Genomic DNA, 24928 nt, shown 5'->3' on the forward strand with positions numbered 1-24928 from the left:
GATGATGGTCGAAATTTATAATGCTTTGCCTGAGAAGGTTGTGGAGGCGGAAATTCTTGTTGTATTTATGAAGCATCTGGGTGAGCATTTGAAATGCCAAGGGATAGGAGTCAGATCAAATGATGGTAAATGGCATAAATGTAGACAGTTACATAATGATCTGCAGAGATATAGTGAGTTGGAAGGCCTGTTGCTGTACGAATGTACAAGAATCCTTTAGATATCAGAAAATACAACTTATTTCTACTTAGTACATAGTGCAGAAAAAGTCCATATGCTTAAGATAACTAGGAAAATCATGGTCATAGAGATGAGTTTATATGTGTTCTTAAAGAAGTTTGGTTAGAAAAATTGGAGTACCAGAAGCCAAATTGTGTCGGCTAATACAATTGGGAGAAGTGTACATAATTCACAGCCACTGACATTGAGTTGGAGTTGCACTTTAAGAGGCTCCTTTGACGTGATGATGTTATTACTTAAAGAGTTTTAGTGCATAAGTTTTGGAGTTCAATAAAATATGTTACAGGTTTCATTCAACATAGAACGCCTCACCTTGTTTTATTTGTGAAAACCGGACACTGATACACCAGAATGTTCCAGAGTTATTGAACATGTCAGCCAACGCAGTTGCTTTGAAACTGCTGGAGTTTTGGGGGCAAAATGCCGTCGCTCATTTTGTACAAGTCAAGGCCCGATTCGCTCTGCAAGAAATCACCTCCAATAACACAAAATTCTACTATGTGGTAGCATCGCTCAGCAATTCCATGCCTGCAAGAGTGGTAAGTCTGCTTGAACACAAATCTGAACATGATAAATACTGATCATCGAAAACTCACCTCTTACAGACCTTTGGACTATCAGAGTCTGACTGTGCACTCCTTACCTGGTCTTGGCAATGCTAAGCTATCAGAACTAATGGACCACATACTGTCTCTCCTTGTTTTATTTTTAAAGAACTCTTAAGCAGCGAATGCTGATCAAGTTCACATAGACCTCGATAATGCACCCATGAATGACTATAGGGAGCTTGCTAAAATGGCTGATAGTCCACACTAATCCAGGCAGCAGTGCATCATTCTACCTCCTTTTTCTACCTCAGTAAGCCCAGTCAGCAAGGCCACAACATAAGGACGCCCGTGCCTGCGCAACAGACGACAGGCCTGTTCTTTTACCATGCTTGCTTTGCTAGGAATGCTAGGAAGTGCTGAACACCTTGCAGTTTCGATAGTATCAGTGCATTGGGGCATCAGAGGTCTGCAAACACCATGGGTTCCAGCCGTCAGGGACGCCTACTGTTCATTATGGACACACTTTCAGGGCAATGCTTCCTGTGTGACATGGGTGCTCAAGTGAGTGTGCTACCAGCATCGCCTATTGATGAGAAGGCAAAAAGTGATGAAACCTCACTGGAGACTACCAAGATCCAGACTTACTGGACACGATGGGTGATGCTTTGCTTCAGTGGGTGATATTACATGAGACTTCAACCTAGCTAAGGTGGCTAGACCTCTGCTCAGTGCAGGTTGCCAGTGTGCCCAAGGACTGTGAGTCAATCTTAATAACTGCCAGCTTGTGGATGTCACGGACTTTGTGCTGTTATCCTGTTCCCCCAGTTAGTTCCCCACATTGACTCTATCACGCACATGCACCACCACACATGAATTCAATTACTAAGCAAATTCCCAGATCTCCTCAAGCCCACATTCTCCACTACAGTTGCAAAACATGGGTTCGAACACCACCTTCCATCAATGCCCTCGTGCATAGACTGGATCCAGAAAAACTGGCAACTGTGAAGGCTGAGATCGCCAGTTGGGCTTCATCCCTCCATGTGGTTCCTAAGTCTAATGGTGGCTACTGCCCATGTGGTGATACCGATGCCTTAACAAGACCACCATCCCCAACCATGTCACGGTCGCACACATTGAAACTTTTTGGCACACTTAGCTGTAAAGTTAATCTTTTCCAAAGTTGGCCTAGTTAGGGGCTACAATTAGGTGCCTCTGTGTTTGGAGGGCATTCCCAAAACGGCTATGATAACCCGTTTGGCTTCTTTGAGTTTCTGTGCATGCCATTTGGGCTGAAAATAGAGCCAATGGCAGATGGATTCTGTATTAAAAGACTTAGATTTTTTTGTTTACCTGGATGACATACTAGTCATCAGAGCGTCCAAATCCAAACACGTTTCTCATCTCTGCACACTTTGAGCGCTTAAGCCAATACGGGTTGACTATTAACCCTGCTGAATGCCAGTTTGGGGTGTCAACCATTGACTTTCTTGGCCATCGCATCTCTGCAGAACGTGCAGAACGTTCTCCCATCAAAAGTAGTCGCTATTATGGAATTCCCACCACCCTGCACTACAAAAACTACAGGAGTTTTTAAGGAGTGGTAAATTTCTATCACTGTAACATTCTGTGAGCTGTTGAACTTATTCTCCCCCTGTATAGTGTGCTTACAGGGGATACCCCCAATCAGCAGACATGACTAGCACATTTAATGATACCAAATACCAAATGAGCTCCACAACATGACCATGAGCATATCAATGCACCTCTGGATGAGTCAGAGGCACCTACCCATGGAAGTCAGGACCCGAGCTGGGGTAGGAATCAAACAACCTAGAGTTTGGAATTGATGGAAGTTACTGATAGGGTGAAGTTGGGCCAAGAGGTGGAGAATTTTAAGTCAGGGTTATTGGGGTGATCGGAAGTTAATGTTCTTCAGTTGCTGAGAAGTAAGACAAAATTGGTGCAGATTTGAACAGCTATGGATGATCTGCTTTACTGACAGGAGGCCATCCAGAAGGGAAAGGGATATATCAGATCTGGAGAGACAAAGACAAGGCTAAGGGTTTCTGCATGGAACATAGAACAGTACAGGCCCTTCAGCTCTCAATTTTCTGACTTTAACCCACTCTGCGGATTTGGGATAATGGGAAGAAGTTACTTGTATTAGAACATCAGGTCGATGGCTTGGCATGGACTGGATGGGCCGAAGGGCCCGTTGCTGTGCTGAACTTTTCTATGACTCTTACATGAAATGGTGCAGCACCACACAGGCCTTTCAGCCCACAATGCTGTGCTGAACCTTTAACCTACTCCTAGATAAATCCAACCCTTCCTTCCCACATAGCCTCCATTTCCCTATCATCCGTGCGCCTGAGTTTCTAAAAATGCCCCTAATATATCTGCCTCTACCATCACCCTTAGCAACACGTTCAACACACCCACCACTCTGTGTAAAGAACTTATTGCTGACATCACCCCACAATACTTCCCTCCAATCACCTTAAAATTATAGTCCCTCATATCAGCGTTTTTCCATCCTGCAAAAAAAAAAGGCTTTTCCCCTCAGTCTGTCTCTTATTATCTTGTACACCACTATCAAGTCACCTCTCATGCTCCTTCACTCCAGAGAGAAAACCCCTAGTTCATTCAGCAGAGAGGCAGGGGCTATGGCAGTGTGAGCTGAACCCCAGAATATGGGACAAGATCAGACACTTTGAGAAAACCATATAAAATCCCCTCTCTTGGATCCTGTCTCAAGGGCGCTTGCATCAAGTTGTTATTCATTATATCTGAAACATTCTTGCCTCAGTTTCATATAAGTTCACCCATCCAACATCTGTAACCTTCTTCCAGCTCCACGACCCTCCAGAATCTCTGTACTACTCAAAAGTCTGGCCTCCTGTGCAGCACTAATTTCCTTCCCAACACCACTGCAAATTCTTCCACTCCTCAAGTCTGCAATTCTCCCTAAATCTCATCACATTCCCAGTTCTCTGTACTTTTTTCAGCTGTGTCAGTGTACCTTTGGTAGCTCCTTGAAAGAGTTCCACATCCAGATTGTTAGGGGAACTCAGCAGATCAGGCTGCATCTATGGAAATTAATAAACCGTCAATGTTTCGGGCCGAGACCCTTCTTCAGGACTGAAAAGGGGCAAGATGCCAGAATGAAAAGATGGGGGGAGAGGAAGGAGGATAGTTAGAAGGTGATAGGGGAAGCCTGGTGGGTAGGAATAGTAAAGGGCTGGAGAGGGAGGGCTGATTGGAGAGGAGCGTGAACCATAGGAGAAATGGAAGGAGGAGAGGGATTCAGGGGGAGGTGACAGGCAAGTGAGTAGAGGTAAGAGGCCAGTGGGGAAATAGAAGAGAGGGTGGGGTAGGGAAAATGTACCGGAAGGAGAAATCGATATACATGCTATCAGATTGAAGGCTACCAGGACAGAATATCAGGTGTTGCTCCTCCAGCCTGAGCACAAGAGGAGGCCATGGATTGACATGTTGGAAAATCATGCCATATGTTTGGAAAGAGCTATCTTGTTGTGTTGAACTATATATACCTGTCTGGACACGCCCCCTGCTGACTGCTCCTGTGGCTCCTCCCACAGACCCCTGTATAAAGGCGATCGAGGTCTGAGCCCGGCCTCTCAGTCTCCAGGATGTAGTATGGTGGTCACTCACTGCTTGTTCCTTCTTCAGTCAATAAAAGCCAATATCTCGCCTTACGTCTCAGAGTGAGTTATTGATGGTGCATCACTTGTGGAACCCGATTCCTAGTTTAACCTCACCATACAAAACCTCCTTTCCAATTTTTGTATCCAATTTCCTTTTGAAACTTCTATGGAAAAGAGTACAGTCATGTTTCGGGCTGAAACCCTTGGGCAGGACTGAAGGGTCTCAGCCTGAAACATCGACTGCACTCTTTTCCTGAGATGCCGCCTGGCCTGCTGAATTCCTCCAGCATTTTGTGTGTGTTTCTTGGATTTCCATACTCTGCAGATTTTCTGGTTTTTTCCTTTTGAAACTTGCAAGCTTCCACCCAGCTTTCAGTTATTGTGTTCCAGAGTGGAGCCGCTCACTATGTAAGAAATAGTGACGAAGTGTTGCAAGGACGTGGTGGTGGAACGAACCCAAATGCTGAACACGGGAGCGGAGGCCAACTCTGGAGGCGTTACGGTCGTAGCGAGTGTGGAATTGGTGCCAAGGGAATCTTTACCCAGAGTCTTGGTTTTAGTAGAGAATTCAGGAATGATGCTGGACTTAGAACTGATAGTCCTAAGAACCATGGAACGAGGTTACTCCTACGCGAGTCAACCAACGAACTGGCATCTTCTGGTTGTGGTCACAGGATTCTTACACTGCATTGGCTGATGGAAAGCAGGGGTTTGTAGTTATTGGAACCTGGGAATGTCTGGGAACTAAACGAGGTAATTAAGGCCCAATTCCTGAGGAAGATAGCCAGGTGCCAGAAGGGACCATGACAGTACCACCCTGCTGGAGGAGGGTATAACCTCCCAGGCTGGAATACCTCGCGAGCCGCTAACTACCCGGGCCCTGGACGGAAAACTGCTGGCTCTGGTGACCCACTGTACCCCGCCCCTGACCTTGATCCTATCTGGCAACCATCGGGAGGAGGAATGATTCAGCCTCATTCATTCACCTCAAGCCCCGGTAGTTCTAGGGTATCCATGGCTGACCCAACACAATCCCCACATCGACTGGCCTACAGGGAGAATAGCCAAATGGAGCCAGTCTTGCCACGCCAACTGTCTGCAGTCAGCCCCATCTCCCAGTGAAGCTACTGTGACCCTGCCTGTCCCGGAACCCCTCGATTTATCCCGAGTCCCCACAGAATACCAGGACCTGGGACCGGTATTCAGTAAACAACGGGCCCTCTCCGTGCCTCCGCACCGCCCATATGATTGTGCCATCGACCTTCTCCCCGGGGCCTCGCTACCCACCAGTCACCTTTTTAACCCATCCCGACTAGAGAGAGGCCATGGAGAAGTACATCAGCGAGTCCCTCGTGGCGGGCATTATCAGACCTTCATCTTCCCAGATAGGCGCCGGTTTCTTTTTTGTAGATAAGGACGGGACGCTTCGCCGTTGTATCGACTACCGAGGCCTAAATAATATAACAGTTAAGAGCAAGTACTCTCTACCCCTCATTAGTTCGGCATTTGAACCACTGCGTGGAGCTACCATCTCAAAGCTGGACCTTCGCCACGCCTACCACTTAGTCAGGATGAGGGAAGGGACAAGTGGAAGACGGCGTTCAGTACACCTCTGGGCCACTTTGCCGTTCGGCCTCCCGCCGCTTTCCAAACCCTGATCAATGACGTGCTGAGGGACTTTATCAATCGGTTCGTATTTGTTTACCTTGACAATATCCTGATATTTTCTAACAGCCCCCAAGAACACGTACACCATGTCCATCAAGTCCTCCAGAGACTGTAGGAAAACCAATTATTTGTGAAGGCGGAACAATGCGAGTTCCCCGTCCCTTCGGTCAGCTTCCCAGGCGATACCATTGAAAGCGGGCAGGTAAAAGCAGACCCTGAGAAGATCCGGGCAGTGGAGGATTGGCACAGACCCAAACAACTTCAGCGATTCCTGGGGTTTGCAAACCTCCACCGCAGATTCATCAGAGTCTGCAGTCGAGTGGCGCCCCCGGCTTACCTCGCCCACCACACCGTTTACTAGGACTCGGAAGCGGACTCGGCGTTCGGCGACCTGAAGAGGCGTTTCACCACCGCTCCCATCCTGGTCCATCCGGACCCATCCTGTCAATTCATTGTCGAGGTGGACGCCTCGGACTCCGGGGTAGGAGCGGTCCTGTCCCAACAGGCAAGTTCGGATGAGAAGCTTCACCCCTGCGCCTTCTACTCTTGCCGACTGTCCCCCGCCGAGCGGAATTACGACGTCTGGAATCGGGAACTGCTGGCAGTCAAACTTCTACTGGAAGAATGGAGGCACAGGCTGGAGGGGGGCAGAACACCCGTTTGGGGTGTGGCCGGATCATAAGAACCTGGGGTATATTCAGACCGCCAAATGATTGAACTCCCGCCAGGACCGTTGGGCATTGTTTTCCGGACGGTTCAAGTTTACCCTCACGTACCGTCCAGGATCCAAGAACGGGAAGCCGGACGCGCTACCCCGCCAGCATGACTCCAAGGATGACATCTCCAGTCCCGAGACGATCCTCCCACCATCCGGCGTGGTGGCCACCCTCACCTGGGAGATCGAGGCTAAAGTAAAGGAAGCCCAGCGGGACGACCCCGACCCCGACCCTGGCAATGGACCTGGCGATCGCCTGTACGTGCCCGTCTCTGTCAGGTCTCAGGCTCTCCAATGGGGCATACATCCCGGTTCGCCTGTCACCCCGGGAGTGATCGGACCCTGGCTCTCCTGAGGAGGCACTTTTGGGCCGTCCATGGAAGAGGGACACCCGTTCTTATGTCTCGGCTTGTTCCATCTGTGCCCGGGGAAAGGTCTCTCATCGACCACCTGCGGGTCTACTTTGTCCTCGACCTGTCCCTGGTCACACATCGTCCTAGATTTTGTCACCGGTCTACCCCCTCCCGCAGAAACACCACTGTCCTCACCGTGGTAGACGGTGCACTTTGTGGCCCTCCCTAAACTCCCTTCCTCTCAAAAAATACCGCAGATCTTCTAGTCCGCCACGTCTTCCGCCTCCACGGAATCCCCGGACATCGTCTCCGATCGAGATCCCCAGTTCGTCTCACAGGTATGGAAGGCCTTCTGCCAAGCCCTAAGTGCATATGTCAGCCTGTCATCCGGCTTCCACCCCCAGAAGAACGGGCAGACAGAACAGGTCAACCAAGACCTGGAGGAGACGCTACGTTGTCAAACAACCCGTCGACCTGGAGCAACCACCTCCCGTGGGTTGAGTACGCCCACAACTGAGCTCTGCCATTGGGAGGTCTCCGTTCGAGTGCTCCCTTGGGTACCAACCCCGGCTATTCCCCGCTCAGGAAGAAGAGATTGCGGTACCCTCGGTTCGAGACTATATTAATCGGTGCTTTAAGATTTGGGAGGAAACGCGCACGGCCCTACTCCGATCAACAGATCGAAATAAGAAGACAGCCGACCGACACCGGCTCCAGCACCGGAGTACCAACCTGGGCAGACACACCGTCGTGGTCGTGGTCACACCTTTCCTCCAAGGACATCCCGCTCAAGAACGAACATAGGAAACTCACCCCTCGCTTCCTGGGACCATTCAAGGTTGACAGGGTTATCAATCCCACAGCGGTCCGCCTAAAGTTGCCTCACCCAGCTTTTCAAGTGTCTCAGTTAAAGCCAGTCTCCGTCAGCCCCTTGTGTCCCACAGCTGAAACTCCCCCACCTGCCCGTATCATCGACGACCATCCGGCATGCACCGTCCGACGACTACTAGATGTGTGCCGTCGGGACAGGAGTCTCCAATACCTGGTGGACTGGCAAGGGCGTTCCTGGGTCCCCCGCTCCTTCATCCAAGACCCTTCCCTCATCCAGGACTTTCATCCGGACCACCCAGACAGGCCTGGAGGATCGCCGGGAGGCTCCAAAGTGGATAGGGATAGAGACTGTCGTTGGTAATTCACGGTAGCCGGGATCTGCATCCGAGTCTGGGGGGCTGAAGGGAGTGTCGTCAGCCTCACCAGAACAGTAGGAGCGGGAGCTCTGCGAGGAACGGAAGGGGGAGAGAGGCCATTCCGAGCGGTGTGGTTTGGGTAGTCGGGGTTCTTGAAGGGTATAGAGAAACGGAGTAAAATTGATGCTGGGATTTTGTCCAGAGTATGAGGATCCTGAACTTTGTGTTCTTTCTCCCTGCCTGTATCAACAAGCATCTGGCACTCAACACCTGTCAGCTTCAGGTACCCAGGTACCTGCACAATCCTGACAAACCAGGTGGGACAAAGGCAGTCATTGTGAAGACAATGGTGTAAAGGAGGTAAACAAAAGTATGTGACACCTAAGTACCTTGCTTAGAGACTCAAACAATCAACTCCTACAGTACCTGTAAAAAGTATTCACTTCTATTGGAAGTTTTCATTATTTTATTGATTTACAACATTGAATCACAGTGGATTTAATTTGGCTTTTTTTGACACTGATCAACAGAAAAAAGACTCCAGTGTCAAAGTGAAAACAGATCTCTACAAAGTGATCAAAGTTAATTACTAAAATAAAAAAACAAAATAATTGATTACATAAGTATTCACCCCCCTTCAAGTCGGTATTTTTCGTTGCACCTTTGGAGAAATTACAGCCTTGAGTCTGTGTGGATAGGTCTCTATCAGCTCTGCACATCTGAACACTGCAAACTTTCCCCTTTCTGCTGTACAAATCTGCTCGATCTCTGTCAGATTGCATGGGGATCAGGAGTGAACAGCCCTTCCAAAGTCCAGCAACAGATCCTCAATTGGACTGAGGTCTGGACTCTGATTTGGCCACTCCAGGACATTAACTTTGTTGTTTTTAAGCTATTCCTGTATAGCTTTGGCTTTATGTTGAGGTAATTATCTTGCAGGAAAACAAATCTTTTCCCAAGTCGCAGTTCTCTTGCAGACTGCATTAGTTTTGCCTCCAGGATTTTCCTGTATTCTGCTGTATTCATTTTCCCCTCTACTTTCACATGCCTGCTTCAGTGAAGCATCCCCACAGCATGATGCAGCTGCCACCATGGTTCATGGTAGGGATGATGTGTTTTTGGTGATGTGCTATGTTTGGCTTATGCCAGACATGGTGTTTAGTCTGATGGCCAAAATGCTCAATTTTGGTTTTATCAGACCATGGAACCTTCTTCCAGCTGAATTCAGAGTCTCCCACATGAGTTTTTTTCAACGATAGCTTTCTCTTCACCACTCTCCCATTAAAGTGGTGACTGATGAAGCACCTGGGCAACAGTTGAATGCACAGTCTCTCCCATCTCAGCTACTGAAGTTTGTAACTCCTCCAGAGTTGTCACAGGTTTCTTGGTGGCCTCACTCATTGGTTCCCTTTCTGCACAGTCAGTCAGTTGTTGAGGACTGCTTGCTCTAGGCAGATTTACAGCTGTGCCATATTCTTTCCATTTCTTGAAGATTGCCTCAACTCCAAGGGATTTTCAGTGACTGAGAAATTTTTCTGCATCCACCTCCTGACTTGTGTCTTTTTGTGGAGTTGCTTGGAATGCTATTTTGTCTTCATGGTGCAGCTTTTGCTAGGATACTGACTCCCTAGCAGTTGGTCCTTCCAGATATGGGTGTATTTTTACTAAATCAATTGAAATACCTTGACTACATACAGGTATTCAAGAACAGATCTCTATTTAACTAATTATGTGACTTATAAAGCCAATTGGCTGAACCAGTGATGATTTGGTGTGTCATGGGGGGGGGGGGGGAATACTTAAGCATTCAATTACTTTGTGGTTTGTAGTTATAATTAATTTTGATCACTTTATAGAGAATTGTTTGCACTTTCACACAAAATAGTCATTTTCTGTTGATGAGTGTCAAAAAAGCCAAATTAAATCTACTGTGATTCAATCTTGTAAAACAATAAAACATGAAAACTTCTGGGGGGCATGAATACTTTTTATAGGCACTATATACCCAGTGAGAGGGGCTCCCATTGATATTTGCCTTAAATGTAATGCTCAGCTTCATGAGAAGACCTTCATGGACCTTTGACCATTATGGGTCTTCCCAAACTATTCAGATGACAGAGAGGGCGGGAGGGCATTCAGACAGTGAGATGATTGGTCACTTGAAGTTATTAGGTAATGAATCATAGGTGTAGAACACTACAGAAACAGGCCCTTTGGCCCATCTAGTCCATGCCAAATTACTAGTCCCACCAACCTGTACCCAGACCATAGATTTCTATTTCCTTTGCATTCATGTACTTATCCGAATTACTTTTAAGTGTTAAAATCAAACCCACATCCATCACTTCCACTGGCATCCTATTCCACAATCTGACCTTCCTCTGAGTGAAGAAATTCCTCATCTTCCCTTTAAACATTACATTTCACCCTTAACCCATGAGCTTTTGTTGTAGTCTCAGTGGAAAAGCCACTTGCATTTACCCTATCTACACAGAGGCTGTGTACAAGAGGGGTCAGAGTCACCTTTACTTCCTGAGGAGACTGAGGTCCTTTGGAGTGTGCATGCCTCTCCTACTCATATTCTACCAGTCTGTTATCACCAGTACAATCTTAAACGCGGTGGTCTGCTGGAGCAATGGCATCAACATGGGTGATGGTAACAGGCTCAATAAACTGATTAGAAAGGCTGGCTCTGTTATTGGAATCAAACTGGACAACTGAAGGCTGTGGTAGAACAAAGGACCCTACAAAAAGTCCTGGCAAATCCGGACAATGTTTCTCACCCTCTGCACGCCACCTTGGCTGAACAGAGGAATGCTCTTAGTAACAGACTAATACAACTGCGCTGCTCCAAAGAGTTCTATAAGAGGTCATTCTTACCCTCAGCCATTAGGCTCTATAATGAGCCAACCTATAGCCAGGGAGGTGATGACCCCCCTTCTGTTAGACTGTTGTGGTAACATATTTTATTCTTTCTTACTTCTCTTCTAATATTTGTATATCTAAGCTCTTATAATGCTACTGTGACACTGTAGACTCCTTTGGGGTCAACAAAGTATTTATCTATCTTCTCTGTCTTCCTTCCCCATGGCTCTGCATGTACTGTACCAGTCCTGACAAGGGTGTGTCGTGGGGCCCATTTAGGAGACACAAGAGCTGCAGACGACGGTGTCTGGCAGAGCAGACAGAGAGTTGGAGGAATCCGGCTGGTCAGGCAGCGTCTGTGAAGGGAAGTGAGCAGTTGACATTTCAGGCCAAGACCCTTCATCTGGACTGAAAGATAGTGGGGAGACGGCCAGTATTAAAATGTTGGGTGGGAGGGTAGGTGGTTCCAGGTGAGGGGGTGATGGGCAGATGAGGGAGAGGGCTGAGTGGGAATGATGCCATAATCTGTGAGGTGGTGGGTGGAATTGACCAGGGGGGAATGGGTGGGAGGAGTGGCTGGGTGAAGGGCAGATGGAGAGGGTGGGGGTGACGGGGGCTGAAGCGACAAGGGAGGGGAGAGAGAACACTCAGAGAGGGAGCAGTTACCAGAATTTGATGTTCATGCTGCCAAGTTGGGGGAATTGCTGTCTCTACTCTTGGTGCTGCATGGGGCCTATTTAATTGCCATTTCTGCCATTATTCCCTGTAATTAGGGCGTGTGCTTGAGGAAGAAGGGTGAACAGGGTGGGGCACCTTTAGCCCTCAACCTGCTGTGGTACCCTCCATCTCCCTGGCAACCAGCGGGCCTTCCCTTTATCCCTGCACCGTCCTTCTCATGCCAAGGCCAAAATGCCCGAAAGCAAACTCCGAACTAAAGTTGCAGCATGTTTCTGAAGATGGACGAAAAGCCCCAGTCGGCAATGGAATATTCTAGAGACGGACAGAGATACAGCGAAAAAAAAAGATCAGTGCAAGTGTAGCGCTCAGAGTGGTGTTGCCAGGGAAACCTGTGGAATAACCTCCTTCAGTTCGAGTAAATTGCGCTTGCTGCCTGCGTCTGTTTTCAGATCAGGAGGGACGGATGCCTCGCCGGCTGGGAGCATTTCATTTCCAGCTGGGCCCACCGCTAGCAAACGGGAAGGTGAATTTTTCAACAGCAGCGTGACGTCTGTGCAACAACACACAGAGGCCAGACGGACCGCTCTGCCTCTCGTGTGCTTGCCAGCCGCTGCTTCTACTGCCATGAGTTCTTGTGTTTACTCGGCGGACGCTTGAAGCATCCTTCCCTCCCCGCTCTGCCGAGATGCCCCTCGGCCCAGCGGCAGCCCGGCGGGGACGGAGACTGAGGCGGACATCCGAGAGGCACTATCTGTCCACGCCGAGCCTGCGAGGCCTGTTTACAATCAGCGAGGAGGAGGAGCGCTGGAAGGATGCAGCCCTCCGGAGGATGAGTGGTGAGTACAGCCGAGTCAAGGGTGGGGTTAAAATCACCAGGGTGGCAAAATAAAAACCCCTCATTCAATATTCTTCCGGTCAGCGTGTCTCCTGTCAACAGTGTATATTCTTCATGATCAAAGGCAGGGCTCCTTTACATCCCCTGGAAGTTTTTTCTGGGTGAAATATCCTGTAAAGGACTTTCAGTACTTGGTATTGATACCAAAGTAACATCTAATGTTGTCTGCCTTGTGTCAGTATGGGTATTAACGCCACAATACTTGTCGGACGCAGAAATAACTGTTGTTTTCCAACCATTAGTGGTTGATATTAGCTAAAATATGCACTATGAGGTCAGAAGAGCCTTGGTTTGTAGAGCATAGTACAGGCCCTTCGGCCCATAATACTCTGCCAATCTGTATAAGCATGCTCTGCAATCAACCTAATCCTTCTATACAGCCTCCACTTTTCTTACGTGCATGTGCCTACCTAAGAGTCCCTTAAATCACCCTAGTGCATCAACTTCTACAACCACCCTGGCAGTGCATTCCAGCCACCCACCACTCCCTGTTTTAAAAAAAAACTACCTTTAGCATCCCCCCCCCAAACTTTTCTTCACTCACCTTAAACCGGTATTAGCCCTTGCCACTCTATCAAGTTGTTGCTCACCTTTTGAGGAAAGCCCTCACTCACTCAACCTTTCCTCATGAGACACGATGGGGCTTTTGCCCCTGAGCCAGAGGGCTGTGGATTCAAATCGTGTTCTAAAACTCTGGACGTAAAATTTCAGTGTAGAACAAGGATAATCAGCATTGGACTGAAAGTCCCTTTGAAGGACTGTGAGAACAGCTGAGGGGATTATAGGGGTTCTCCCTACCATCCATTAGGGACATTTATCAGGAACGCTGCATACCTATTATCAAGGATCCCACCCACCCATCCATCCAGCATCCTCTCTGACATTCAGGAGACTCCGATGCATAAAAACAAGAATAGTCATGATGGGAAACAGCTTCTTCCCTCAGCTTCTGAACTTCCTGTCACATTGCATTTGAAGAGTCATTGGACAACTTTTACTGTACCCCACAATATCTACTTTATGTACTTTATTTATCTATGCATAATTCATTAGTAGATTTAATTCTTGCTTTCTTGAGTTATTGTGTGTTATGTGTTATATTGTGGTTTACACCCTGGTCCGGAGAAACGTTGTCTCGTTTGGTGTTATACATGTATATAGTTAAATGATAAACTTGACTTGACAATGGTCCTTTTAAGTACCATGGTAAACTGAGGACCTTTAATTGTGATGAATGGGAGAGTTCTCCCTGGCATCCATCACTGTCACCCAGATGAATTAGCTGCTTTTTGCCACATTTGCTTAGTTGGGTGTCAACTGCCAGTGAAGTTCATTACAACAGTTCCAGTTAGCTGCACAGCGTTCTGTAAGGTGCTGTATGAATGCAAGCCTTATTTCCGATGGTTCTCCTAAATTGTATTGATCCTCTCAGGCATTTATTCCTGAATTTCAGCCAGCATTCACTGTCTAGGGTAATGCTGTGGAAATGGTCACTCAGGCAGAGGAGAACTGGCAGGGTGGGGGAGATTGGAAAGAAGTCCATAAAATCACAGGAGCAGAATTAGGCCATTTGGCCCATTGATTCTGCTCTGACTTTTCCTCTCAACCCCATTCTCCTGCCTTCTCCCCTGAGCATTTGACACCCTTGTTCATCAAGAACCTGTTAGCCTCCGCTGTAAAGAAGCAAATCCCTCTGTGATGTATCCATTCCTCAGTCTCTGGGATGTTGGCTCACATGCTCTCAGCTGTGGCATACAGTGACAGTGTGCTGTGGGGATGATGGGCATATGGAGTATGCCGTATAGCCTTCCAGATTTGTTCACTGTAGAATCAGAATCGGGTTTGTTATTACTGACATATGTCATTATGTTTGTTGTTTTGGGGCAGCAATACAATGTGCGATAATAAAAATAATTCTAGTTTATAATAATAAATAAATAGACAAATAGATGAATAAACAGTGTGAAAGAGGAATTGGGAGGTAGCGTTCATGGACTGTTCAAAATGGGGTGATTCCTTGGCGGATGGTTTGGTTGCTCAGCTGTTAATGGGGCCAAAGTGGGTTTACTGAGGGAAGGTGGGTCAGGGTGCAACAGGAGGATTGTGGGGAGTGCACATGCTGAGGGGAGGGGAGTGCTCTGTCGCCTGCCAAGTGTTCAGAGGGGTAGACGGATGTGAACCCTGGCTGCGGCCTGCTGAGTGTGCCCAATTCAGCTGGTGGCTGCCCTGCTACTGTCAGTGGGTCAGTAGTCTCAGACTGGGGGCATTGGGGGTTAGAGCTGAGCTGTGGACCAGAGTTATTTAGAGTTATTTTTAATATTGCCCCTTGGCCAGGTTGGCTCAGTATCTGGGTGGACCACCTACCTACAGGAAGGTATCAATAAGATTCAAAGAGTACAAAGGAAATTTACAATGATGTTACTGGGATTTGAGCACCTGAGTTACAGGGAAAGGTTGAATAGATTAGGACATTACTCCCTGGGAGTAAGGAGTAGGATGGAGATTTGCTAGAGATATAAGGAGTACAGATAGAGTAAATTGAGGCAGGCTTTTTCCAATGAGGTGGGGTGAGACTAGAACTAGAGGTCATAGGTTAAGGGTAAAAGGTGAAATAGTTAAGAGAACATGAGGGGGTACTTCTTACTTCAGAGGGTGATGTCAGTGTGGAACGAGTGGAAGTGGTGGATGTGGGTTCAATTTCAGCATTTGAGAGAAATTTGGATAAGTTCAAATATGGGAGGGGTATGGCTGTGGTCTGGGTGATAGATCGATGGGATTAGGCAGTGTAATGGTTCCACATGGACTAGGTGGGCCAAAGGGCCTGTTTCGGTGCTCTGTGACTGTGCCCATTGAGAATGGTATGGTCATTAGGGTGGTGCTGACTTTGCAGGGTAGGGTTGCTGCTGATGGGGTGTTACTATACATACAGGGGCTTTGGTGGGTACTAGTAGGAGCACTGCAGTACTATTGGGGCTATTATGGTTCCAGTGTAGATACTGAGGGTATAGGTACAGGTGCAATGTTACTGGAAGGCTCAACTGAGGATAACAGCCAGGATACTGTGATACCAGGAACAATGGTGAGGGTGCCAGGCCTGGAGGGATCTCTACTGATCGGGGGTACTGGGAGGGTGTGCACTGGGATTGTGAGGGTCAGGAGGTTTTGGGGGCGGTAGGAATTTTACGATGCATAAATGCTGAAGGAAAACAAGATTGAGTAAACACGGTTAAACCTGTCACAGGAATCCTTGTTTTTCAACAGATTGTGATGCAATCCTCCCATCTGGTGGGCATGGTGTCATCCCTTGAACACAGCTTGTGCACAGTTTGAGTGTGTGAACTGACAGATCTTCCAAGTGATCGCTCTAATTAGAAGAGGGGTGGAAGGGGGTGAGGGAGAAGGTTTGTACAAACCAAATCACCTCACTCATGGTCCCAACACTGGCTACCGGTGACTTCCAAGGAGATTGAAAGATCACTGTGCGTTTCATTTTTGTCAGAATTGCTGACTTTGTAGGTTCCAACTTCAACCATTACAAGCATCCCACAAGACAGGGAAAATATTATGTTCCGTCCCCAGGTGTCCCAGACACCAGATTCTTGAGCTGTGTGTTCAGTTCTGGTTGTCTCATTATAGGAAGGATGTGGAAGCTATAGGGAAGGTGTAGAGGAAATGTGGCATCTTATCACCTGGATCTGAGGGCATATCTTAGGAGGACAGATTGAGAAAGCAGGGGCTTTTCTCTTTGGAGCAAAGGAGGGCAGGGATGACTTGATAGAAGTGTACAATGTGATAAGAGGCATAGAGATATTTTCCCCACAGTGGAAATGGCTAATATCAGGGGGCATAATTTAAAGGTAATTGGAGGGAAGTATGAAGGGATGTCAGAGCTAACTTTTTTTTTTACACAGAGAATGCTGGGTGCATGGTACACACTGCCAGGGATGGTGATAGAGACAGGTAACATTAGGGACATTTTTTTAAAAAACTTGTAGATAGGCACATGGATGAGAGAAGAGTGTAGGACCACACAAGAGAGAAGGGTTAGATTGATTGTGGAGTAGGTCAAAGGGTCATCACAATGAAGGGCCTGTCCTGTGCAGTAAAGTTTTATACTTTATGATGTATGTACTTACTGGGGAAGAAAGAAGAACATGAGCAGATTATGGATGGTGGGTGGATCTGTGACTCAGATTAGTTAATTGTCATATATTAGGGTGCAATGTGGGGTGGATCTGTGATTCACATTAGTTAATTGTCATACACACCAGGGTTCAATGCTGTCATGAAACTCACTCACAGAGTAAACAGAATTCATGGTAATTATAAATACAGTGCTGATCACAAAAACAATAATCTCCTCCAAAGCGTAGTAGTGAAGTAGTGCAGAGAGAAATGCTACAATGACATTAACAGAAGAGGTTGAATTAAGGATTGTCTAATGGTATCTCATTATATTCCTTACCTTTGAGGTAGGCTGCAGCTAAACCTCGCTAACTCAGAATCAGGATGTTGTGAAACGAGAAAATCTGCAGATGCTGGAAAACCAAGTAACGCACTCAAAATGCTGGAGGAACTCAGCAGGCCAGGCAGCATGTATGGAAAAGAATAAACAGTCAACATTTCTGGCAGAGACTCTTCTTCTGAACTCAGCCAGAAATACATTTTAAAAACTGATTAAGTAGTCCAAAGAGAGAGCAAAAATACTGAGGTAGTGCTCATGGATAGTTCTTTGTCTGTTCCCAAATCTGATGGCAAAGGGGAAGAAATGTTGAGTGTGTCCTCGGGCTCCTGTACCTCTTTTCTGATGGTGATAATGAGAAGAGCATTTCCTGGGTAATGAGGGTCCTTAATGATGGATGCTGCCTTCTGATGCTCTCTTTGATGCTTGGAAGGTTAGTACCCATGATGGAGCTGGCTTGAGTTTGCAACCTTCTGAGGCTTTTTCCACTGGCCCCTCCATAGCTCCATACCAGGTGGTGATATAAGCAGTTAGAATCCTGTTTACGGTTATGTTGTAATTCTTTTCACTCATCAGGTATAATATAACCATATAACAATTACAGCACGGAAACAGGCCATCTCAGCCCTTCTAGTCCGTGCTGACGCTTACACTCACCTAGTCCCACCGACCTGCACTCAGCCCATAACCCCCCATTCCTTTCCTGTCCATATACCTATCCAATTTTACTTTAAATGACAATACCGAACCTGCCTCTTCCACTTCTACTGGAAGCAAAAGGGGAATGTACTGTTGGGGCTTGTGCTCTAGTTACACTTGTTAGCACTGCCTTGGTGAAAGCATAAACACAACTCTCTGGATCCAGTGGTGGGAATGTCTGGTCACTTTATCCAGATGTGCCTGCATGGAGGTCAGTGCAGCTTTTGGAGTCCACATTGACTTCTTGTCTGAGTTACAGGTAGGAATTCTACATTTGACCATAAGATGGCGTACAGTCAAACCAACCCTTTAACATATGTGCACACTTCCACAGGTTGTGGACGAGACTCCCAGCTCCATAAGCATAACAACAAGAAGTATAGATGCTTCCTCACCAGTCAAGATCTTTCTTTCTCCTTCACAACTATGGACCAAGTGGACCTCCTGCAAGTGGCCAGTACCTAATGCAGGACATGGTATCATGGTGGCCTGTTGATAGCTTTATCCTGCCGTTCATTTGCTGGGGATTCTTGTCTGGCACATCCTGGTGTCTTCTGAGCACCAGGAGAATCAGTGGCCATGGCTGATTTGAAGTAGAGAGCTTTTCTGGGGAGATGAGAATCTAACAGACGGAAGATTCTGTCCACTGATGACATTAGCTTCCATGCGTACCGTGCCATTTATGTGTGGTAATAGTCAAAGAGCTACATAGCATGGAATTAGGCATTTCGGCTCAGCTGTTTGACGCTAACCAAGCTCGGTCCATTTGCCAGCGTTTAACTCATAACCTTCTAAACCTTTACAATTCAGTTATGTGTCCAAGCTGTCTTTTAAAAATTGTTCGTGTATCACTTCCTCTCATCATTCCACATTGATCCCACTCACTGGGTAAAAAAGTTGCCCTCAAGTTCTCTTCTCACTACCACCATCTGGAAGGAGGTAATTGGGTCCTAAATTCAAGAACATTTATTACCGTTTAACCTACAATCTACAGGATTTTACAACCTAGAGTCTCACTATCAAGGACTTGTTACAATGAATGTTCTCAGTATTATTTTTATTTGCAGTCTGTTTTCATTTGCACATTGGCATTTGTCAGCCTTTGTCTGTTCATGTATAATTTTTGTAAAATTCTACTCTATTGTTCTGTCCAAGACCAGAAGAAGCTGCAGAAGATAGTGAGCATAGCCCGGCACATCACACAAACCAATCTTCCATTCTTGGACTCAATTTACACCGCATGCTGTTGGAGCAGTGCTGCCAGGATAATCAAGGACACGGCCCACCCAGCCAACACACTTTTTGTCCCTCTTCCCTCCGGGAGAAGTTTCAGGAGCTTGAAGATTCATATGGCTAGATTTGGGAACAGCTTCTTTCCAACTGTGATAAGACTGCTGAATGGATCCTGACCCGGATCTGGGCCCTACCTTCCAAATTTCTGGACCTAACTTGCACTACCTTACTTTCCCTTTTCTATTTTCTAATTATGATTTATAATTAATTTTTTTTATTATACTTACTTGGATTTGTACTTCAGGGAGCATGAAGCGCAGAATCAAATATCACTGTGATGATTGTACGCTCTAGTATCAATTGTTTGGTGACAATAAAGTAAAGTATTTTTTTCTGCAAGAAAATGAATCTCAAGGTTGTATATGATAACATGTGTGCTTTGATAATAAATTTGAATGTTGAACCATAAACCCATGCCTTATATTTCTTGATGCCACAACTTTGGGAAAAAGGCCAGTGATCCACTCTGCCTGTAATAACTTTTATGCACCTCTGTAAGATCACTTCTCAGCCTCTTATGCTCCAAAGAATAAAGTCTACCCTTTCCAACTTTTCCCTGTAACTCAGTCCCTCAAGTTCTGGCAACAGTTTTGTAAATCTTCCCCTTTGATGGAAGATCTTGTGGAGATCTCAGGGTCACCTCTCCAACTCAGGAGGCACGGTCGCTTGGTCATCTGTGTATCCCTTTCATGTAACAGCAATTTAGACCCGGATCTAAGTGTCCTTTTGTAACTGGCCTTCGGATTCCCCAAAAAATTGTTGGATCCTGTGACTTACCTCAAGTATAGTACTTGAACTTTGAAATATGATTTTCTGAAACTTGTTCCTTCATGAACTTTCTGGTGAATATGGAACAGATTATAGTCTTCCCAGCATGAAGTGGGAGCCCTGGTGGAAAATTTGTGGAGGAGATGAGGTGTGAACTGAAGGTCATTCTCTCATTTTCGGTCTCAGCAAACTGAGACGTAGTGGTGCGGGCTCCTGTCCTCATCGAAATGGTGGAGAATTAAAGAGCCGTCAATCTATTTAGCCACAAATGGAATTCCTTGAGGAGATGGTCTTTAATGAAGGACAGAATTTCTTCTGGGAAGAGGCATGAATACAGCCTTGCTTGATGAATGAGCCCATCACTGGGCCTTTACAAAGTGATCTACAGGATTACATATAGCTTCACTAATGAGATAGAATGAAACAGGAGCCAGAAGTATAAAATATACACTAGCTCTTGAATATAACCAAGACATCATACAGACAGTGATGAGAATGTGGAACTTGGTAACATATGGAATAGGTAAGATTAATTACATAATGAGCAGAAAGATTGATTGAGGAACTGAGGGAACCCTATAACCACCAGGCTCAAGAACCATCTTAGAATCATGGAGTCGTACAGTCTTATAGCTAACTTCAATTGTACTACACTGATCTGATTCTATGACCTACAGACTCACTTTCAATGACTCTGCATAAGTTGTGTTCTCAGTATTGTTTTACAGTCTGTCGTCTTTTTGTACATTGGTTGTTTATCTGTCTTTATGGTTTTTCATAAAATTCTATTGTATTTCTTTTTTTTGTATATACCTGCAAGAAAATTAATCTCAAGGTAGTACAGTATATGGTAACATATATGTACTTTGACAATACATTTACTTTGAACTTTGTAGTCCAAGGATTCCTCAAGGTGGCAATTTGGGTATGTAAGAAGAACTTGGGAAGGTTGCAAGAACAGGAAAACAGATTATTGTCTGAACGGTGGCCGATTAGGAAAAGGGGAGTTGCAAAGAGACCTGGGTGTCATTGTACACCACTCATTGAAGGTGGGCATGCAGGTACAGCAGGTGGTGAAAAGGGCAAATGGTATGTACAGGGTTCTGAATTGGATGTTCAGCCATGATCATACTGAATGGCAGTGCAGGCTCGAAGAGCCGAATGGCCTACTCCTGCACCTATTTTCTATGTTTCTATGTAAGATGGTGAAGAGGATGTATGGGATTCTAGCTTCCAATGTCTGTGGTATAAAACAGAGAATTAATGGAGCAGTTTCAGGAAATGGTAGTTAGACCACAGTTGGAGTACTGTGTACAGTTCTGCCACTTCACTGCAGGAAGAATATGATTGTCCTGGAGAGGGTGCAGTACAGATTCACCAGGATGTTGCCTGGGATGGCAAAGAAAGAAAGAAAGAAAGAACAATTAGCTTTATTTGTCACATGTTTGTTGAAACATTGGATCATCCAGAGAAATTCATCATTTTTTATCATCGACCAACACAGTCTGAGGATATGCTGGGGCAGTTCGCAAATCTCATTTTCATTTTTAAAATCTTTTTTATTAATTAATATTGAAGATCAACAAAAATACATTAAGGTAATCAAGTCAATATGTCATTATGTACAATGAAGAATTAAATTAGCAAATAACTGATTAACAAAGCTAAGCAAAATATCAATAATAATAAGAAAAAGTAAAGTGTTAAGAATATTTTTTTTAAAAAAAAGAAAGGAAAAAAAAGAACCCCTACTAACCAAGAGGGAAAAAAAACCCTACTAACTAAAAAAAAATGAAAAAAACCCATTGGGAGCACAACCTCAAAGCTATACGTCATACAAGCTTCCACAGAAGGCAAATCTCACCATGCTTCTGGCACCAACAAAGTGCTCCAACAACTTGCGAACCTGCATGTTTTGGACTGTAGGAAACGTGAGCTCCGTGGTCACAGGGAGAATGTGCAAACACTTTACAGATAGCAGTAGGAATTCAACCCTAATCACTGGTGCTGCAAAGTGATGCACTGACCCCTATGTTACCACGTGGAGGAGAGAATGGATAGACTGGGTTATTTTCCTTGTTGCCGTGGTAATTGAGAAGGGACATAATTAAGGTGCACTTAATTAAGAAGAGGAATAGATAGGGTAGGTAATAAGAAACTTTGCCCCAGTGAAGGGGCTATCTAAAACTAAAGGGCAGAAGTTTAGGGTAAGGGGTAAAAGACTTAATGGATACCTGAAGAAGAGCTCTTTCACTGGAAGGGCAGCTGGACTGCTGAAGGGGTGATGAAATTTTCCAACAGTATTTGAAATAGACAGATAAACACTTGAATCAATGCTTAGAAAGCTATCGACCAAGTGTTGGTAAAAGAGATAAGCAGCCATGGAAAGTTGATAGTCAGCATAGATTGGTGGGCTGAAGGGCCTCTCTCTCTGTTGTATGACACCATGACCATGTGAATTGTACAGATTAATTTAAAGGAAACTAGATAAACAGGATGATAGGATAAAAGAGTGGAATGAGGAGTAGTAAGAGAGTGCCTGTTGCTCTCATTTACATCTTATGCAATTCTAATTCCTGTGGCAAAATAGACTGGAAGAGATTATGTGTCAACATTGTTCAGGAAAAGAAACCTGGTACATAACCATTGAGGTTATGAGTAATGGAACTGATATTTATAGGCTTCACATTCTTAGTGCATTGCGAAAGGAGTATATTCTTTATATTTCCATCTTATTCTGTGAATTCCAAGACTGAGATTTTATAAGGCATTGGTCAGACCAGATTTGGAGTATTGTGAGTAGTTTTGGGCTCCATATCTAAGAAAGGATGTACTGGCATTGGCGAGGGTCTAGGTGAGGTTCGTGAGAATTAACCTGGGAATAAAAGGGTTAACATATAAGGAGCACATGATGGCTCTGGCCCTGTACTTGATGAAGTTTAGAAGAAAGAGGGGGAATCTCACTGGATATTGAAAGGCATCGGTAGTGTGAACATGGAGAGGATGTTTTCATTAGTGGAAGACTATAGAATCAGAGGGTACGGCCTCAGAATAGAAAGATATCCCCTTAGAACTGGGATGAAGAGCAGTTTCTTCAGCCAGATAGTGGTGAATCAGTGGAATTCATTGCCGCAGAAGGCTGTGGATGTCAAATCGCTGGGTATATTAAAAGCGAAGTTTGATAGGTTGTTGATAAGGCAGGATATTAAAGATCATAAGGAGAGGATCATAAAGAACTTCATCATAATGAAGTTGAGAGGGAAAGTCAATCATGGGTGAATAGTGGAGCAGACTTGATGGGCTGAGTGGTTTCATTCTGCTCAAGTGTCTTATGAAAAGCCGAACTCTGTGTACTGAGATTTACAGTACATATCTGCACACCAGGGAGTCATATCTTGGTGCTGGTTTTAAGCTTACACTTTTTCGGTATGACCTCTGCTTTGCAGCATTGATTGTCACAATTCTGCATTCTCAGCTTGTTTTCCTCATTGGATGAAGCAGAGTGCACAATCAAAATGCATAGCACATGGTTCAGGCTAGATCCCTTTCCCCAGAGGGAACCTGGCACCCACCACATCCTGCCTCTGTGGTCACACCCACGAAGCCTCTGCATCACTACGTTCGACTCAGCAAGGGCCAGAGTAAAGGAAGAGAGGTCAGAACAATAGAATGGAGAGAGAGCTCTGAAGAGGGATCTCACTGCCTCAGTAAAGCAGTCAGCATAATCAAAGACCCCCCTCACTCCAGACGTCCCCTCTTCTCTCCTCTCCCATCAAGCAGGAAAAAACAGCTGGGTAGAAACTGTCCTTGAAGCTCATGAGAGCACCTATCACCAGGCTCAAGGAGAGCTTTTGCCCTGCTGTTATAAGACTATTGAACAATTCCCTAGTATGACGTAAATTACGCTGACCTCACAGCTTACTGTATTTTGTTTTGATCTTCCACTTTATTGTCTACCTACACTGCACTCTCTGTGTGACTGTAACACTTTATTCTGCATTCTGGTTCTGTTTTATTTGTGCGACCTCAATGCACTGTGCAATGAATTGATCTGTCCGAACCGTGTGCAAGACAAGCTTTTCACTGTATCTTGGTACATGTGACATTAATAAACCAATTCCAAAGCAGGGGATCAGGAGAGGTGGAAGCAGAGTGATTAAAAAAAGAACAGAGAAAGGGTGTGAAGAGAACAGGAAATTGAAGGAGAGATGCCTCGCTGCAGGAAATTTAGAAGAAAAACATCCTTTAACCCATCATTGACAATGATAAACGAGGTTTGGGACGTATGTTAGAAACTGAAATTTCCTGTTTGGTGCTTATCTCATAGCAAATTATTGGAGGTATTTAATATGGAGGTAGATGATTTTTTGGAAGTCTGGGGTACTGAGGGTATGGGAAATGGGTTAGGGGCTGGGGCAGATCAGCCATGATCAACGTTGAATGCTGTTTGACAAGCTGATTGGCCTACTCCTGCTCCTGTTTTCTTGTGGTGTCCTTGTGAACACAGAACAGTACAGCACAGGAACAGGCCCTTCGGCCCACAATGTTGTACTGTACCGAAAGCACCCAAACACTAATCTTTCCTATCTACACAATGCCCGTTATCTCTCCACCCTCCACTGGTGAGCAGTTTTGGGACCATTATCCAAGAAAGGATGTAGTGACATTGGAGAGAATTCAAAGGACGTTCATGAAAATAATTGCGTGATTGAAAGGCTTCTCGTATGAGGAGCGTTTGATGGCTCTGGCCTGTACTCACTGGAATTCAGAACAGTGGGGGGGGGAATCTCATTGAAACATCGAATGCTGAAAGGTTTCAATAGAGTGGATGTGGAGAGCGTGTTTCCTATGGTGGGGGAGTCTTAAGTCCAGAAAGCCCAGCCACA

The 24928-nt window shown here is 45.7% G+C and overlaps 1 protein-coding gene across 3 annotated transcripts in view; it reads left to right on the forward strand.

The window, feature by feature from the left end:
* The first annotated feature begins 12411 nt into the window (after positions 1-12411).
* The window catches only part of map7d1a (MAP7 domain containing 1a), a 277983-nt gene continuing 265466 nt past the window's right edge, over positions 12412-24928 (forward strand). Inside the window, exon 1 of one of the 3 annotated variants that reach the window (XM_059954308.1) lies at positions 12412-12761. In XM_059954308.1, coding sequence (XP_059810291.1) covers positions 12611-12761 — 151 coding nt within the window. In that variant the 5' untranslated portion in view covers positions 12412-12610. The remainder of the gene's footprint in view (positions 12762-24928) is intronic. The other 2 variants (XM_059954309.1, XM_059954310.1) reach the window with 2 other exon arrangements.

Source organism: Hypanus sabinus, chromosome 30 (genome assembly GCF_030144855.1).
Source record: "Hypanus sabinus isolate sHypSab1 chromosome 30, sHypSab1.hap1, whole genome shotgun sequence".
Taxonomy (NCBI): Eukaryota; Metazoa; Chordata; class Chondrichthyes; order Myliobatiformes; family Dasyatidae; genus Hypanus; species Hypanus sabinus.